At 44.3% G+C, this 17,655-nt stretch overlaps 1 protein-coding gene across 1 annotated transcript; it reads right to left on the bottom strand.

Moving 5' to 3' along the window:
* Nucleotides 1–45: 45 nt before the first annotated feature.
* Nucleotides 46–16,154, bottom strand: LOC115545831 (uncharacterized). Its single transcript, XM_030359279.1, has 3 exons — nt 16,108–16,154; nt 7,395–8,359; nt 46–65 (listed from the first exon to the last, which is right to left on the bottom strand). The coding sequence occupies exons 1-3, from the start codon at nt 16,152–16,154 to the stop codon at nt 46–48; spliced, it is 1,032 nt and encodes a 343-aa protein (XP_030215139.1).
* Between the last annotated feature and the right edge of the window lie 1,501 nt (nt 16,155–17,655).

The raw sequence follows: 17,655 nt of genomic DNA, 5'->3' as shown, positions 1-17,655 counted from the left end.
TACTGTGATGATTCCCTCCCAGCCTCGTACAAACCCGTCCCACCGCTACGTGTACGTGTATGGCGCTTATGGGATGTCGCACCACACTCACCAACGCAGGGGTCTACAACCCGCTGATTTAAGAGTATAGCGATTATCAACAATCATGGAAAGCTGAATAGGTTTGTCAGTTTTAATAACATTATGAACAAAAATAACACAAAAATGACAAGTTGTCCTTTGTATATCTATAGTAGCAATAGCACATGCTAAACAAGGACAAAATCTACTCAAAATAATTAATTAACTGTTTACAAACCATGGCTAACCAGTGCATGAGAAGGAGATGACAGGAGACTATTGTTTCACTCTTTCAATTGCTCTAATTTTAGCTCTTACTGTTGTTATCTAACATACCATACAGTAATTGAATTGTGTAAAAGTGTGAAATAACTGCACCTTAAAAATGACCATGAACTAGCTATACTCTTGTTTGCATAGTTATTAACATTATGAATTTCAATTGTGTATACCAACTGCATGTTGGCAGACATTTACCAAACTTTTTTTCCCTCCACTCTAACCAAGGATGCCTGACACCCAGTCCGAAAGGCTGGCCAGGGGTTGTCATCTAAAAGTAACAAGGAGATATACAGTGGGATTTAAACATTGTCTTCTGTTGACTACTTGTTATGTGGTTTACACATTAATATTGGAGGACTGGACACACACACACACACACACACACACACACACACACACACACACACACACACACACACACACACACACACACACACACACACACACACACACACACACACACACACACACACACACACACACACACTTTTCTGTTGTGTCTTTGCTAGTCTCCGTAGCTCTGGTAGTGGCATCTGCTGCTGCAGGGTCAATTGCTGCTGCAAGTTGACCCTGTGTGTGTAGTTTGCTTTTCATATTGTAATGTTTAATGTTATTGTAGCATGTAGCCTGGGACTCTAAGTGTTTCTGTTGTGTTTTTTATTGTTTTATCCAGTTGTTTTAACTCTTATGCGAATTGTTCCCGCGTTTAACTTTCAATCTTTGTGGGTTGCTAATCACAGCGGGAGAAGGAGGAGCTCGGCCCGCCAACTAACATGCAGAGATGCAGGGGCAGCTTCATGCTTCGTAACAGAGACAGGGCAGAGCGCGAGCGCGCAGGGGGAATTTTATGAATGGTGAATGTAGGAGATAACTTCCCCTGCTAAAAGTATTTTATTGCAGTTATACCCAACCGGTATTTGCGAAAAATGAACACAGAAGTGAAAGATCTGTCACAAGATGATTGATACGTATCCGTGCACATTTTTAAGTGGGTATACACAAATCCTGGTGCGTTCCTACTGGGTATACGGCGTATACCTGCGTATCACGTAGACTACACCACTGTGTGGCACTGTTGCAATCGTCTCGAAACGTAGATGTCAAAGGACACCTTTTTTGCTCTGTTGCACCACCGGGAAGATATTTTCATACTTCTAATGGATTGATTCATATTTTAAGGTTCTCGGAGTGAGACTTTAAGTGGCTGCAGCAGAAGTGTTGAGACGAAAGATGATATCAAGAGATTTATAGAATATTCACATTCACATTATGATTCCTTTACATTCACAGAGCGAAGATTATGAAAGTCCAGGCCCCCCCTTCCTGCACTCGGGGTCCGACCGGGCCAAATTTCGGTGCGGGGGTCCCAGTTAGGCCCTAGAATATGGTATTCAAATTTCAGGGCGGTAGGACCTTCCTATCTCAAAAACTTTTTTTCCACCACATTATGAACCATTAGGTCTCGCAGGCAACACTTCTGAAGGGGCTTTGTCCAAATGACAGTCCATTTGGGAAAACTTTTTTTCTCTATGGGCTACAACTACAAATCTTGCATATGTCGTTCTCGGGGCCCCGGGAAATGTGTGTCAACATTTTAGCATCCCTAGCTATCTCGAAAAGGCTGGAAAAGGGGCGTGACCTCCAACAGTACAGTCAATGTACAAAAGACAGAGGTTAGTTTCTAGGCCCCATTTTTTGCGGGATGGAGGTGTACATTTGTGGCTTAATGTGTGTAGACACCGCTGGCCTGTGGCCACGTCTTTGAAGTCTGGGGTTAAAAGGTCAAAAGGAGCCGGCACCACGCCGCTTATGAGATAACAAAAAGTGAATCTGTATTTCTCTCATTACATTTTGTCATTATTGAAGAGAGGCCTGATTCTCAGATATGCATATTGGACTGTTAGGGTATAGGTCTGGGAAGAACTTCAGGCCAAAATCTTGCAAGCGAGCCGCTCGGTGCAGGTGCAACGACATGGAGCACTTGCTGAGCCTGGACTTTCATAATCTTCGCTCTGTGAATGTAAAGGATGTTTGGTCGGATGTTACGACGAAGAATCATAATGTGAATGGGAATATTCTATAAATCTCTTGATATCATCTTTCGTCTCAACACTTCTGCTGCAGCCACTTAAAGTCTCACTCCGAGAACCTTAAAATATGAATCAATCCATTAGAAGTATGAAAATATCTTCCCGGTGGTGCAACAGAGCAAACAAGGTGTCCTTTGACATCTACGTTTCGAGACGATTGCAACAGTGCCACACATGATCATATTTGAATATGTTTCGGGGTAGTAATTAGCTGTCGATTTTGGAGGCCTTTATCAATAATGACCAGCTATAGATTTGCTTCCCGATGGAGATTTTTTGACAAATTACATGTTAATTAGCATCTACACGTTAAGCTGAGTCCAATGAGATCAAGCTCGGCCTCTTGCTACACCGAGATCATGTCCTAGACCCGTGTACCATGTAAAATACATGTTACCATTAGCTAGAGTGTCGTTCTTGGTGTCATTGGACTCAGCTCAACGTGTAGATGCTAAATAACATGTCATTTGTGACAAATCTTTATCGGGAAGCAAATCAATAGCTGCTCAGTATTGATTAAGGCCTCCAATTTCGACAGCTAATTACTACCATTAAACATGTTCGAATATGCTCATGTGTGGCACCGTTGCAATCGCCTGGAAGCGTAGATGTTGAAGGACACCTTGTTCGTCCTCTTACGCCACCGGGAAGATATTTACATGCTTCTGATTGACTAATGAATTGATTCAGCTATTCCCCCAGAAGTCTGGGGTCAAAAGGTCAAAAGGAGACGGCACCACGCCGATCCAGATCTCGGGCAACAGCGCAGGGTTGCCAGGTCCTGCAAAAAACGTGCCCCCCACATACCGTTCAAAATCCACCCAAAATGTCCTAGAAGCATCCCAAATAAAAAATGATATTATTGGCCATTTTGGCCAACGTTTTGAAAGGAATAATATTTGAGGGAATATTTTTTTGTTGTTGTTTTAGCAGCGAAATGCACCGTGTGCGTGTGTGCGTGTGCGTGTGCGTGTGTGTGTGTGTGTGTGTGTGTGTGTCTGTGTGTCTGTGCGTGCGTGTGTGTGCTTGTGTGTGCTTGTGTGTGTGTGTCTGTGCGTGTGCGTGCGTGTGTGTGTGTGTATAACACGCTATTTTATGTTGAAATGCGACGTAATCCAGTGTTCACGAAACGTACACTGTCAACGTAGGTATGCTTTTGGCGACTGGGTAGGCTCTCAGATATACGTGTTTCTAACAAGATGATATCATTAAAAGTTACATAAAGTAACAGTTTAATAAGACAAACGCAGGAAGCACGTGAGCTGCTAGTTTAGCGAAAGCAACCTGACGTCGTTGAAACATGCGAGCGAGCCGATCAAATCCTAATAACTATAAAACTAAAGATCAGACACAATCACTGACTGAAGATTATGCAAGTAAAAAGTATATTTCTCGCTAGAAATGTTATTAGAAACACGTTTAACGGTGAATCGGTCCTAAAATATTGCATTTCCCATTCAGATAATAAAGATTAATAAAGATCATACACATTCACTGACTGAAGATTATGTAAGGGAAATGTACATTTCTCGCTAGAAATGTCATTAGAAACGCGTTTAATGGTGTATCTGTCCTAAAATATTGCATTTCCCACTCAGATAATAAAGATTAATATAAGCTACGCCGTGTTCCGGAGCCGCGGGGGATTCTGGGAATTGGGGTTCTCAGTTGACAAATGGGGCTTTTGTTAACTTGTTTTGTTGTTAGGATTAAGTGGGGTTAATGGGTTCGGGATGTTATGTGGTTGTGTGTTGTTCTATTAACATTGTTCGTGTGTTCATTATTGTCGACACCGTCACCGAGAGTGACGTGACCATTGTTTCGTGCAGCTGTTCCGTGTTGAAGTCTCGTTCAATAAATACCAACTCTCATTGTCGAGCGTTCAATAAAAACCAACTCTCGTTGTCGAGCGTGCCCCCCCCCTACAAACCTGTTTCCCCCCCCCTCAACAAACGTGTCACCCCCCCCCCCCCCCCCCCCCCCCCTACAATCGTGTGTCGTCCCCCCCCCCCTCAACAAATGTGTCTCCCCCCCCCCCCCCCCTCCCCGGTCAACAACAGTCTCCCCCCCCCCCCCCCCCCCCCCCCCTAAACAATCGTGTCCACAATTTGCCGCGAAAGCCGTGAAACCCAAACCCCGAAACCCGCCTCCACAGCGGCACACGTGGATACTGTAGGTATAACCACAATTTTTTACGTTGAAATGCTACGTATCCAGTGTTCATGGAAACGTACACCGTATACGTTTTTTCTTGGCGACTGGGTTGCACTGGGGCACACGTGTTTTTACAACATGAGACTAGACCAACGAAATGAACGACCAACCAAGCACTAGCAAGGACTGAAATACAAAAGAATTAGGTAGGTTCAATTCAATTCAATTCAATTTTATTTATATAGCCCTTAATCACCATTACAGTCTCAAAGGGCTTTAACAGGCCAAATATTTGTGACACCCCCCTTTACCCATGCCCCCACACGGGCAAGAAAAAACTCCCTTGAATCAGCAAGGAAGAAATCTTGAGAAGAAACGCAGTGTAGGGGATCCCTTCTTCCAGGGATGGTCAGGAGTGCAATGGTTGCCACAATTGGCATACAGGTAAATACATGTACATCATATTAAAATGGTGATGGGGTTCTGGCCGGTTATCCATGAGGAGAGTCCAGGCATCCAGTCCAGCACCCGCAGCACGCTACAACTGACAGAAAAGTGAATTAGAACGGAAAAGTACATAGTGGGAATGTATAATGTAATAAGAAAAGCACAAGCAAACAGAGTAGTCTTCACTACGCATCTGTTGTTTTCACACTCCAAATGCAAGATTGTAGAGGTGCGTTTTGAGCTTCCCTTTGAATAGCTCCACAGAGTCAGCTTCCCTGATCGCTGATGGCAGCCTATTCCATAAAAAGGGGGCTCGATAGGCAAACGCTCTCTGTCCAGCCGATTTCTTTTTAACCTTCGGCAATGAAAGAAGGCCGGCTCCCGAAGACCGGAGAGACCGAGAAGGACTATAAGGAATGATCAGGTCCTTCAGGTACAATGGAGATAGTCCATGCAAGGCTTTATAGGTCAGCAATAGCACCTTAAAGTCTGATCTGAAAGTTATTGGTAGCCAATGTAAAGAGGCGAGAATAGGTGTAATATGATCAAACTTTCTCGTTCTGGTCAGCAATCTAGCTGCCGCATTGTGTACCAGCTGTAGACTCTTTGTAGTAGAGTTCGGTAATCCCGAGAACAATGCATTGCAATAGTCCAGTCTTGACGAGACAAATGCATGAATCAGTGTCTCTGCATCCACTACAGATAACATTGATCTGATTCTTGCAATGTTTCTCAAATGGAAAAAGGCAATTCTAGTTATACTTCTTATATGCTGATCAAAGCATAGTTGAGGGTCAAACAAGACACCAAGATTTCTGACGGATGCACTCTGTGGGATGGCGAAGCCATCCAACCACAGAGAGACATCCTCAAACTTTTCCCGGTCCCGCTTCGAGCCGATAATCATCAGCTCTGTCTTCCCAGAATTAAGCTGTAGGAAGTTTTGTGACATCCAGCCCTTCACAGCAGCCAAACAGGACTCAACCTTTTGAATCTGGGCAGAATCCCCGGAATCTACAGGAATGTAGAGTTGGGTGTCATCCGCATAGCAATGGAAACTAATTCCGAAGCCGCGGATAACGTCACCGAGGGGAAGCATATACATTGCAAAAAGCAATGGACCAAGAACCGACCCTTGTGGTACGCCAAAGCGCAATCTACAATGCTTCGATTCTGCACCCTCATGAAGCACAAATTGGGTTCTATCTGTGAGGTACGATTCAAGCCAACCAAGAGCCGTACCACCGAAACCAACATAGTGTTCAAGACGGTGGAGAAGAGTGCTATGGTCAATCGTATCAAACGCAGCGCTCAGATCCAACATCACAAGCATTGTGCTTGTATTTTTATCCAAAGCAAGAAGGATGTCATTTACAACTCTTGTAATAGCAGTTTCAGTTGAGTGGAAATTCCTGAACCCCGACTGGAAAGGTTCGAAGAGATTATTCCTCGTCAAATAGTCAACAATTTGCTTTGCTACAATCCTTTCCTGTACCTTAGACAAGAAGGGCAGATTCGATATAGGCCGATAGTTCCTGACTAATTCAGGATCTAGGCCAGGCTTTTTGAGTAGCGGTTTTAACACCGCAGCCTTGAAATTGGAAGGAACAATTCCTGTTGAAAACGAAAGATTCATAAGCAAGAGGATAACAGGCCCCACCGTTGGAAAAAGATCCTTAAGAACCCTAGAAGGGAGCGGATCCAACATACAAGTTGTTGGCTTTGAGGCCTTTATCACCCTTTCAAGTTCCACCAAGGAAATCGCCTTAAACTCCAAAAGAGTTGCGTCAGAGTTCACCATCCTATTTGGCAGAACCCCATCCTGCCCCACAGGATGTGTAGGATTAGCCGCCCGGTAAGCATCAATTTCCTCTCTAATTGATTGAATCTTATTCTCAAAGAAATCCATGAATTCACCTGCTGAGATCGAGGAGCCTACGGTCTGATTCTGTTTCTGAGTGAGACTCCTCACCGTGTCAAAAAGAAACTTAGGATTATTTCTATTCAAATTAATGATACTAGAAAAGTAGGCGTTCCTGGCGATAGTCAGCGCACCCTTATAGGTGATCAGACTATTATGCCATGCAAGATGAAAGACCTCAAGTTTAGTCGAGCGCCATTTGCGTTCAAGGATCCTGCAATTTCGCTTCAAAATGCGAGTTTCTGCATTAAACCAAGGAGCTGGTTTTTTCAATGTTCGTTTTTTAGTTACGTACGGAGCAACTGAATCAATGGCAACAGACAAGGCAATGTTGAGGTCATCAGTAAGGCACTCCACAGAACCACTATAGTTACAGAGAGGTGCAAGTGAACCAGATAACTTATCTTCCATAGCTGTAATGGTTGCAGGTGTGATGCTGCGACAGCTGAAAGTAGCTTGCTGATCGTCGCAGGGGCAGGATACCACCACCTGGAAAGTGAGCAAAAAGTGGTCTGATAAAGCTGAGGTGTAGGAAGAGACCACTAGCTGCGAAATGTCAACACCGCGGGTCAGAACGAGATCCAACGTGTTTCCACCGATGTGGGTTGGTTGCTGGACGAGCTGTTTGAAGCCAAGCGTATCTGTAATGGACAGAAAAGCCCTTGTGAGGGCATCAGACGGGTTATTCACGTGAATGTTGAAATCCCCAATAAGCAAAATATTGTCTGAATATGTAGCCAAATCAGCTGCAAAGTCAGAAAACTCACCCAGAAAAACTGAATACGGTCCTGGAGGACGGTATACTACAGCTAAAACAAAAGAGTCTGGAACTCGTTTTGCTTCTCGAGGAGCTGAGGTGCAGAGCGCTAGCACCTCAAAGGATCTGAAAATATATCTATTCTTCGGCTTTAAATTAAGCTTAGAATTAGATATCAGGGCTACTCCACCACCTTTCTTAACTTCTCTAGATACTTGGGTGCTGACGTAATGGGGTGGAGTAGCTTCGTTTAAGGCTAGAAACTCATCTGGTTTTAACCAGGTTTCAGAAAGCCCCAGTATGTCGATCTTTTTATCAATAATTAAATCATGGACCAAGAGCGCCTTCGATGAAAGCGACCTTATGTTCATGAACCCTATTCTGAGTACTTCCCTTTTATTATTTTCAGAGGGAGTCTGGTTAACACTCAGCTCTGAAGCGGTCAAGGGGATACCGCGGTTTCGACATACTGGTTGCGGCCCTCGTCTGCGGGTTTTACACCTCGAGACAGCGCGAGGCCGCACCACCGTACATATAGGTACAGGGTTATTTTCAGAGGGAGTCTGGTTAACACTCAGCTCTGAGGCGATCAGTGGGATCGCCAGAGTTGGACATACTGGTCGCGGCCCTCGCCTGCGGGTTTTACACCTCGAAACAGCGCGAGGCCGCACCAGCGAACATATAGGTACAACACTCTCTGAAACAAAAACAACACGCTCTGAAACAATTGGTGCAATAGATACTGGTTCAGCTAACCCATCTGCTATTCTAGACTCTGCAACGTAAACTATCATGTTGCTAGCAGGTTTGCTAAACTCCTGCAGCCCAGGTATACTCGTTCTTAATTTTTCAATCAACCCCAGTCTCGCTACCAATCCCACGCTCAATCATCTTCGTAACGGATATTTGTTTTAAAATGCTCGCTATTTATCTCTAATATTGTGAGTAGAACACTTCATGCTATCTATTGAGGCTAGACTAAAAATGTCATTGCAATTCATTTCATTGATGCTATATTAGGTAATCCTGCTAGCAGAGGATGGTTTCGATCTATCGACCTCTGGGCGAAGCACACTTCTGCTGCGCCACTCTGCTTAACAATTACACAGTATCGAGTCAACATCTGAACCCTGGCTCTTTGCGCATTGTTATCTTTTGTGGTAAACATCTTTAAATTGCCATCACAGCTTCTGATGTGGGCATTACGTGTGAGGTAGTCCACACGTACTGCAGCACAGGATTCTTGATTCTGAATGCTATTCATTTTAAGACTGATACTTTGAAACGGTCTGATTATAGCAGAGGATTGTTTCTATCCATCGAACTCTGGTTTTTAGGCCCAGCACGCTACCGCTGCACCACTCTGCTTCAAATCACCCCAGACGGGACTCAAACCCACAAATCCAGGCTTAGGAGGGAATTGCTTTATCCATTAGGCCACTGGGGCACACGTGCATTTACAACATGAGATTAGACCAAAGAAATGAACGACCAACCAAGCACGAGCAAGGACTGAAATACAAAAGAATAAGGTAGGTATACTCGTTCTTAATTTTTCAATCAACCCCAGTCTCGCTACCAATCCCACGCTCAATCATCTTCGTAACGGATATTTGTTTTAAAATGCTCGCTATTTATCTCTAATATTGTGAGTAGAAAACTTCATGCTATCTATTGAGGCTAGACTAAAAATGTAATTGCAATTCATATCATTGATCGATTGATGCTTTTTTAGGTAATCCTGCTAGCAGAGGATGGTTTCGATCCATCGACCTCTGGGTTATGGGCCCAGCACGGTTCCGCTGCGCCACTCTGCTTTTTTGTGGTAACCATCTTTAAATTGCCATCACAGCTTCTGATGTGGGCATTACGTGTGAGGTAGTCCACACGTACTGCAGCACAGGATTCTTGATTCAGATTTTAAATGCTATTCATTTTAAGACTGAATCATTGAAATGCTCTGATTATAGCTGAGGATGGTTTAGATCCATCGACCTCTGTGTTATGGGCCCAGCACGCTTCTGCTACACCACTCAGCTTCAAATCACCCAGACGGGTCTCGAACCCACAAATCCAGGCTTAGGCGGGAAGTGCTTTATCCATTAGGCCACTGGGGCACACGTGTATTTACAACATGAGATTAGACCAAAGAAATTAATGACCAACCAAGCACTAGCAAGGTCTGAAATACATGAGAATAAGGTAGGTATACTCGTTCTTAATTTTTCAATCAACCCCAGTCTCGCTACCAATCCCACGCTCAATCATCTTCGTAACGGATATTTGTTTTAAAATGCTCGCTATTTATCTCTAATACCCAAGGTTGCCTACGTCAATGCAGGGCAACTCTCGCATTCATGCTGTAACCACTAAGAGAGTAAACAAAGGGAAACTTAGACACACTGCTAACCTCACAAATCTCATATCTATTGCCTCCAAACCAAAAACAACCTTAAAGCCTATCAACAACACCATCAGGATGGCTCTACTTAATGTGAGGTCTCTTAATAACAAATCATTTTTAGTTAATGATTTTATAACCACTTCTAAACTGGATTTTATGTTTTTAACTGAAACATGGCTGGAACAAATTAACAGTGCAACCGTTCTGATAGAGACAGCTCCTCCCAACTATAACTTTTTTGATGCATTTAGATCTGGAAAAAGAGGTGGAGGGGTTGCTGCTATATTTAAAAATGTATTTCAGGGGAAACAGATGTTATTTGGTGATTTTCCATCGTTCGAATACCTTAGTGCTGCATTGAAATGCTCCCCCAGAGTTCTCCTATTAATTATTTACAGGCTACCCACATATTCTGCAATTTTTTTCGATGACTTCACAGAATTATTGTCTAGCATCTCCACAGAATTTGACTCTCTAGTTATAACTGGTGACTTCAATTTTCATACTGATGATTTGAATGACAAGTGTGCAAAAAAACTTTTTGCCATTTTGGACACATTTGAACTGTCTCAACATGTGAAAGAGGCTACTCATTGTAAGGGGCACACTCTAGACCTGGTTATCACAAAGGGCCTCAATGTTTCTGATCTCTCTGTGACTGATCCTTCCTTGTCTGAAGACTTTTGTGTTTTCTTTAACATATCTTTTATTCCCGACATACAGACAAAATCAAACACTGTCAAAAAACGGTATATCAATGAAGATTCTATTGTACTTTTTAAAAAGGCCATCTCCTTGCTACCACCTCTAAACCCATGTTCTGCTGATGATCTTGTAGAAAACTTTAATTTGAAAATTTTGAAACTCATAGATGTCATTGCACCTTATAAGGTTAAAACGATTTCTGGAAAGCAAAAGGCACCCTGGAGAAAAGCTGCTTCTGTAACAGCACAGAAAAAAGAATGCAGGAAGGTTGAACGCATCTGGCGTAAAACAAAACTTCATATTCACCATGATATCTATAAAGAGAGCCTCCGTGCCTACAGTTTAGACTTAAAAAATGCTCGAGAAACATTTTTCTCCAACATCATTAAAACCAACACTAATAATGCAAAAACCCTATTTGCAACTGTTGACAGACTGACCAACCCCCCAACAGAAATTCCACCTGATCTCCATTCCACGCAGAAATGCAGTTTGCAGCTTTTTATATTGATAAAATTGAAGGTATCAGACGCGCCATCAATATCTCCACGTCAAACAAAAATGTTGGACTACCACCCTGGACTATGTTGGACTGTTCAGGCAAAAATTACGTGGCAAGGATGGCATGCTTTAATGTTATAGACTCTCAAAATCTTGTGGAAAATGTGACACAACTAAAGCCATCCACCTGTTGCCTTGATACTATACCTACCAACCTCTTTAAGAATGTTTTCGACTGCCTAGCAGTAGACATATTGCAGATAGTTAACAACTCTCTCCAGTCAGGCAATTTCCCAAAAGCTTTGAAAACTGCAGTTATTAAACGCCTTTTAAAAAAGCGGAGCCTAGATGCCTCTATTATTAACAACTACAGACCAATATCAAATCTACCCTTCATAAGTAAAATCATTGAGAAAGTTGTCCTCCAGCAACTAAATCACTTCCTGGCATTAACTGGTTGCTATGACACCTTCCAATCAGGATTTCGACCTCTGCACAGCACTGAGACCGCCCTTATTAAAGTTGTAAACGACATCCGTCTTAACACAGACTCTGGCAAAACCTCAATACTAATGCTACTTGACTTCAGTGCTGCATTCGACACTGTAGACCATACATTACTTCTGGAAAGGTTAGAAAACTGGGTGGGGCTTTCAGGCACTGTCTTAAATTGGTTCAGGTCCTACCTACAAAATAGGAACTACTTTGTTTCCATTGGCGACTTTGTATCAGAATCAACCAACGTGACATGTGGAGTCCCACAAGGTTCGATCTTAGGACCCTCTTTATTCAACATCTACATGCTCCCACTAGGGCAAATCATGCAAAATAACAATATTGACCATCATTGCTATGCTGATGACACGCAAATCTATGTATCGCTATCACCAAATGACTATCGGCCCATAGATCTGCTGTGCCAGTGCATTGAGCAAATGAAGGAATGGATGTGCCGAAATTTCCTTCAACTAAATGAGGACAAAACAGAGATAATTGTATTTGGTTCTAAAACGGAAAGGCTTAAAGTAACCCAACACCTTCACTCTCTGTCCCTGAAAACCTCAATCAAAGCCAGAAATCTAGGGGTTATCATGGATTCAGATTTACATTTTGACAGTCACATCAAATCAGTTACAAAATCGGCATATTATCACCTTAAAAATGTAGCAAGACTTAGAGGGCTCATGTCCACCGAAGACTTACAAAAACTTGTACATGCCTTTATCACTAGTAAGCTTGACTACTGCAATGGTCTCCTTACAGGTCTCCCAAAACGAACTCTGAGGAAGCTTCAGCTTGTTCAGAATTCTGCTGCTAGAGTTCTAACAAAGACCAAAAAATTTGATCATATTACACCAATTCTGAAATCGTTACATTGGCTTCCTGTAGGTCAGAGAATTGATTTTAAAATCATGTTGCTAACCTTTAAATCCATACATAGTTTAGGCCCGAAATATTTAACTGATATGCTTCCACTACATCAGCCTTCTAGACCACTAAGATCCTCTGAGACCAATCTGTTAATTATCCCCAGAGTAAACACAAAACATGGGAAAGCAGGATTTAGTTACTATGCAACAAATAGCTGGAATAAACTCCCAGAGGATTTAAGACTTGCCCGAACTCTGAGCACCTTTAAAACAAGACTGAAGACTTTTATGTTTGCTATAGCTTTCTGCTAAATCTTAAATACATTGCACTTTCTAAAAAGCTTTTTTAACTTTGCCTTTATTTTCTATTTTAATACTAAAATGCCTTTTTCTATTTTACCCATTTCTATGCTGATGACACGCAAATCTATGTATCGCTATCACCAAATGACTATCGGCCCATAGATCTGCTGTGCCAGTGCATTGAGCAAGTGAAGGAATGGATGTGCCGAAATTTCCTTCAACTAAATGAGGACAAAACAGAGATAATTGTATTTGGTTCTAAAACGGAAAGGCTTAAAGTAACCCAACACCTTCACTCTCTGTCCCTGAAAACCTCAATCAAAGCCAGAAATCTAGGGGTTATCATGGATTCAGATTTACATTTTGACAGTCACATCAAATCAGTTACAAAATCGGCATATTATCACCTTAAAAATGTAGCAAGACTTAGAGGGCTCATGTCCACCGAAGACTTACAAAAACTTGTACATGCCTTTATCACTAGTAAGCTTGACTACTGCAATGGTCTCCTTACAGGTCTCCCAAAACAAACTCTGAGGAAGCTTCAGCTTGTTCAGAATGCTGCTGCTAGAGTTCTAACAAAGACCAAAAAATTTGATCATATTACACCAATTCTGAAATCGTTACATTGGCTTCCTGTAGGTCAGAGAATTGATTTTAAAATCATGTTGCTAACCTATAAATCCATACATGGTTTAGGCCCGAAATATTTAACTGATATGCTTCCACTACATCAGCCTTCTAGACCACTAAGATCCTCTGAGACCAATCTGTTAATTATCCCCAGAGTAAACACAAAACATGGGAAAACAGGATTTAGTTACTATGCAACAAATAGCTGGAATAAACTCCCAGAGGATTTAAGACTTGCCCGAACTCTGAGCACCTTTAAAACAAGACTGAAGACTTTTATGTTTGCTATAGCTTTCTGCTAAATCTTAAATACATTGCACTTTCTAAAAAGCTTTTTTAACTTTGCCTTTATTTTCTATTTTAATACTAAAATGCCTTTTTCTATTTTACCCATTTCTTTGCCGTTTCAAAATTTCAAGACTGAAACTTTGAAACGGTCTGAATATAGCAGAAGAAAGTTTCGATCCATCGACCTCTGCATTGTGGGCCCAGCACGCTTCCGCTGCGCCACTCTGCTTAACAGTTACAAAATATAGATGCAAAATCTAAACCCTGGCTCAATGCACATTGTTATTTTTTATGGTAAACATCTTTAAATTGCCATCACGGCGTCTGATGTGGGCAATACGTGTCGGGTAGTCCACACGTACTGCAGCACGGGATTCTTGATTCTGATTTCAAATGCTTTTCATTTTAAGACTGAATCATTGAAAAGAATTGATTATAGCAGAGGATGGTTTGGATCCATCGACCTCTGGGTTATGGGCCCAGCACGCTTCAGCTGCGCCACTCGACTCAACAGTTACAAAATATAGATGCAACATCTAAACCCTGGCTCAATGCACATCGTTATTTTTTGTGGTAAACAGCTTTAAATTGCCATCACGGCTTCTGATGTGGGCAATACGTGTGGGGTAGTCCACACGTACTGCAGCACAGGATTCTTGATACTGATTTTAATTGCTATTCATTTTAAGACTGAACCATTGAATAGGTCTGATCATAGCAGTGGATGATCTCGATCCATCGACCTCGGGGTTATGGGCCCAGCACGCTTCTGCTGCGCCACTCTGCTATAAATCACCCCAGTCGGGACACAAACCCACAAATCCAGACTTAGGAGGTAGGTGCTTTATCCATTAGGCCACTGGGGCACACGCGTATTTACAATAATTCCTGGCTCTTTGCGCATTGTTATCTTTTGTTGTAAACATCTTTAAATTGCCATCACAGCTTCTGATGTGGGCAATACGTGTCGGGTAGTCCACACGTACTGCAGCACAAGATTCTTGATTCTGAATGCTATTCATTTTAAGACTGAAACTTTGAAACGGTCTGATTATAGCCGAGGATGGTTTCGATCCATCTACCTCTGGGTTATGGGCCCAGCACGCTACCGCTGCGCCACTCTGCTTAATTTTTTACAAAATATAGAGTGAACATCTAAATCCTGGCTCTTTGCGCATTGTTATCTTCTGTGGTAATCATCTTTAAATTGCCATCACAGCTTCTGATGTGGGCAATACGTGTCGGGTAGTCCACACGTACTGCAGCACAAGATTCTTGATTCTGAATGCTATTCATTTTAAGACTGATACTTTGAAATGGTCTGCTTATAGCAGAGGATTGTTTCGATCCAACGACCTCTGGGTTATGGGCCCAGCACGCTTCCGCTGCGCCACTCTGCTACAAATCACCCCAGACGTGTCTCGAACCCACAAATCCAGGCTTAGGAGGGAAGTGCTTCATCCATTAGGCTACTGGGGCACACGTGTATTTACAACATGAAATTAGACCAAAGAAATGAACGACCAACCAAGCACTAGCACGGACTGAAATACAAAAGAATAAGGTAGGTATACTCGTTCTTTATTTTTCAATCCACCCCAGTCTCGCTACCAATCCCACGCTCAATCATCTTCGTAACGGATATTTGTTTTAAAATGCTCGCTATTTATCTCTAATATTGTCAGTAGAACACTTCATGCTATCTATTGAGGCTAGACTAAGGATTTAATTGCAATTCATTGCATTGATTGATCCGTTCTTAGGTAATCCGGCTAGCAGAGGATGGTTTAGATCCATCGACCACTTCGTTATTGGCCCAGCACTCTTCTGCTGCTCCACTCTGCTTTACAGTTATAAACAAATATAGCCTATACGACATAGGACGCAAGTGTTTCTTGTCGGTTCTATGTCGTATAGGCTTCGCCTTTTAAGGCTATCGCTATTGGGTTATCCCTAGGCGTGAGCCGTAGCACTGAAAAATTTGTAATCCCCGCCCACCAACTGCGTTGGCCTCAATTACTTCCGCGGGCCTCAAAGACGTCCGCATTTTGCAGATATAGGTGGGCGCCGGCGGAGGTTCTGCTTCCATTTTCTTCAGGACGATCCTGTAGCATACTGAAGTAAATAAATAGATATTATGGACTCAACGGCGAACTGCATCTGCAAGACATGTAACACGGCATACATCTTGCCGTATGGCGGCCATGAGGTTTGCGAGAGCTGCCTTGGGCATGAACATGCCTTCTTGGCGCTCTCGCCGCCCTGCCTGTGTCGGCATTATGCCTAGACAGCGCAGAGCCGACACTGCCGCCATTGCTGAATGGGCCGACGACTTTACTGTCCCGCTCGATGATGCCCTCTCTCTCCTTGTGAGCTCGGAGTCAGACGACTCGCGGCGAGGAGGGGGCGTCTCCCCCGGCTTCCCCTCTCCGAACGGAGAGGCCCGGGGCAACAGCATTGCCCGTCTCTGCCGCCACCTCACGTCCAGTGGTTTGAGCTTTGGGGGCAGAGCTACCGGGCATTATCGCCAGGGCAGCCGCAAACCTTGGCCTTGCGGTGCCCATGCCTCAGGACCCCCAACTCCCAAAGACCAGCTGACGGCCAAGCTTACAGACAGAGCGCATCGGTGTATTATGCAGCAAGAGGCTGTTATGAATAACATCGCCCTGCTGGCGCATAACATCTCCACCATGGCGGCTGACCCTCATCGACAGTCGACGTGGCGAAAACCACCGGTGTCATCCTCTGCCTCTGCTCCACCGGCGCGGTGGCAGCGGCCCGGACAGCAGCATGGCAGCACCTCATACAGAGGAACCTGTGGCTGCAGCAGACCCCGGGCATCCCTGAGCCAATGAGGCGGCAGTTACTGGAGTGCCCCATCAGCCCGGACGTGCTGTTTGGGCCCCGTCTGTCATCTATGGTGGATGACATGCTGGCCGCTTCCGAGGAGGCAGAGAAATTCCGGAGACACGTCTCCCGCCCTCCGCCTCCACCCGGGCGGCAGCGCTCCGCTCCAAGCCCCCGTCGCCGCCATAGGCCCCCTGCAGACACTGTCGCGGCGCCGCCGGCAGCTCCTCCTCCTGGCCCCCAGGCTTACCAGCCCCGCCCGCCTCCATCGCAAGCTGCGGCGAGCGGCCAGCGAAGGCCCCGGGCAGCGGGCTCATGGGGCTATGTCCCGCCCCACAAGCGACGGCGAAGGCAATTACGGGGCGAGGGAGAAGCATGTGACAGCGAGAAACACCTCTTTACTAAAGACGGCTGTTTTTTCCCCACACAGTTAACGCCGGAGCCCACCGGCCCGACCATAACTGTTTCACACGCATCTCCCACCACATATAGGCAGGCCTTCAATAAACCTTGTATTATTGATTGAGCCAGCCCTTCATTACCTTTACGAAGGCAACCTCGCCCGGCTTACCAGCCCCGCCCACCTCCATCGCAGGCGGAGGCGAGCGGCCAGCAAGAGCCTCGGGCAGCGGGCTCATGGGGCGATGTCCCGCCCCATGAGCGCCGACTATTACGGGGCAAGGGAGGAGCTTGCGACAGCGGGAAACACCTCTTTACTGAAGACGGCTGTTTTCTCCCCACTCAGTTAACGCCGGAGCCTATCGGCTCGGCCATAACTGTTTCACACGCATCTCCCACCACATATAGGCAGGCGGTCAATAAACCTTGTATTATTGATCGAGCCAGACCCTCATTACCTTTACAAAGGCAGCCTCGCCCGGCTTACCGGCCCC

Source organism: Gadus morhua, chromosome 6 (genome assembly GCF_902167405.1).
Source record: "Gadus morhua chromosome 6, gadMor3.0, whole genome shotgun sequence".
In the NCBI taxonomy this organism is placed as follows: Eukaryota; Metazoa; Chordata; class Actinopteri; order Gadiformes; family Gadidae; genus Gadus; species Gadus morhua.
Note: the sequence above shows the minus strand (reverse complement) of the source record. Positions and strands in the feature narration are given on the sequence as shown.

Bases quoted from the DNA above. Each gene is read 5' to 3' on its own strand.
- LOC115545831 (XM_030359279.1), bottom strand. From the start codon at position 16,154: ATGTTCATGCCCAAGGCAGCTCTCGCAAACCTCATGGCCGCCATACG. The intron at 8,360-16,107 runs GCAAGATGTATG...CGCTGTTTCGAG, and splicing joins AACCTCATGGCCGCCATACG to GTGTAAAACCCGCAGGCGAG. The intron at 66-7,394 runs GCAGCATCACAC...ACATCCCATAAG, and splicing joins GCAAGCTACTTTCAGCTGTC to CGCCATACACGTACACGTAG.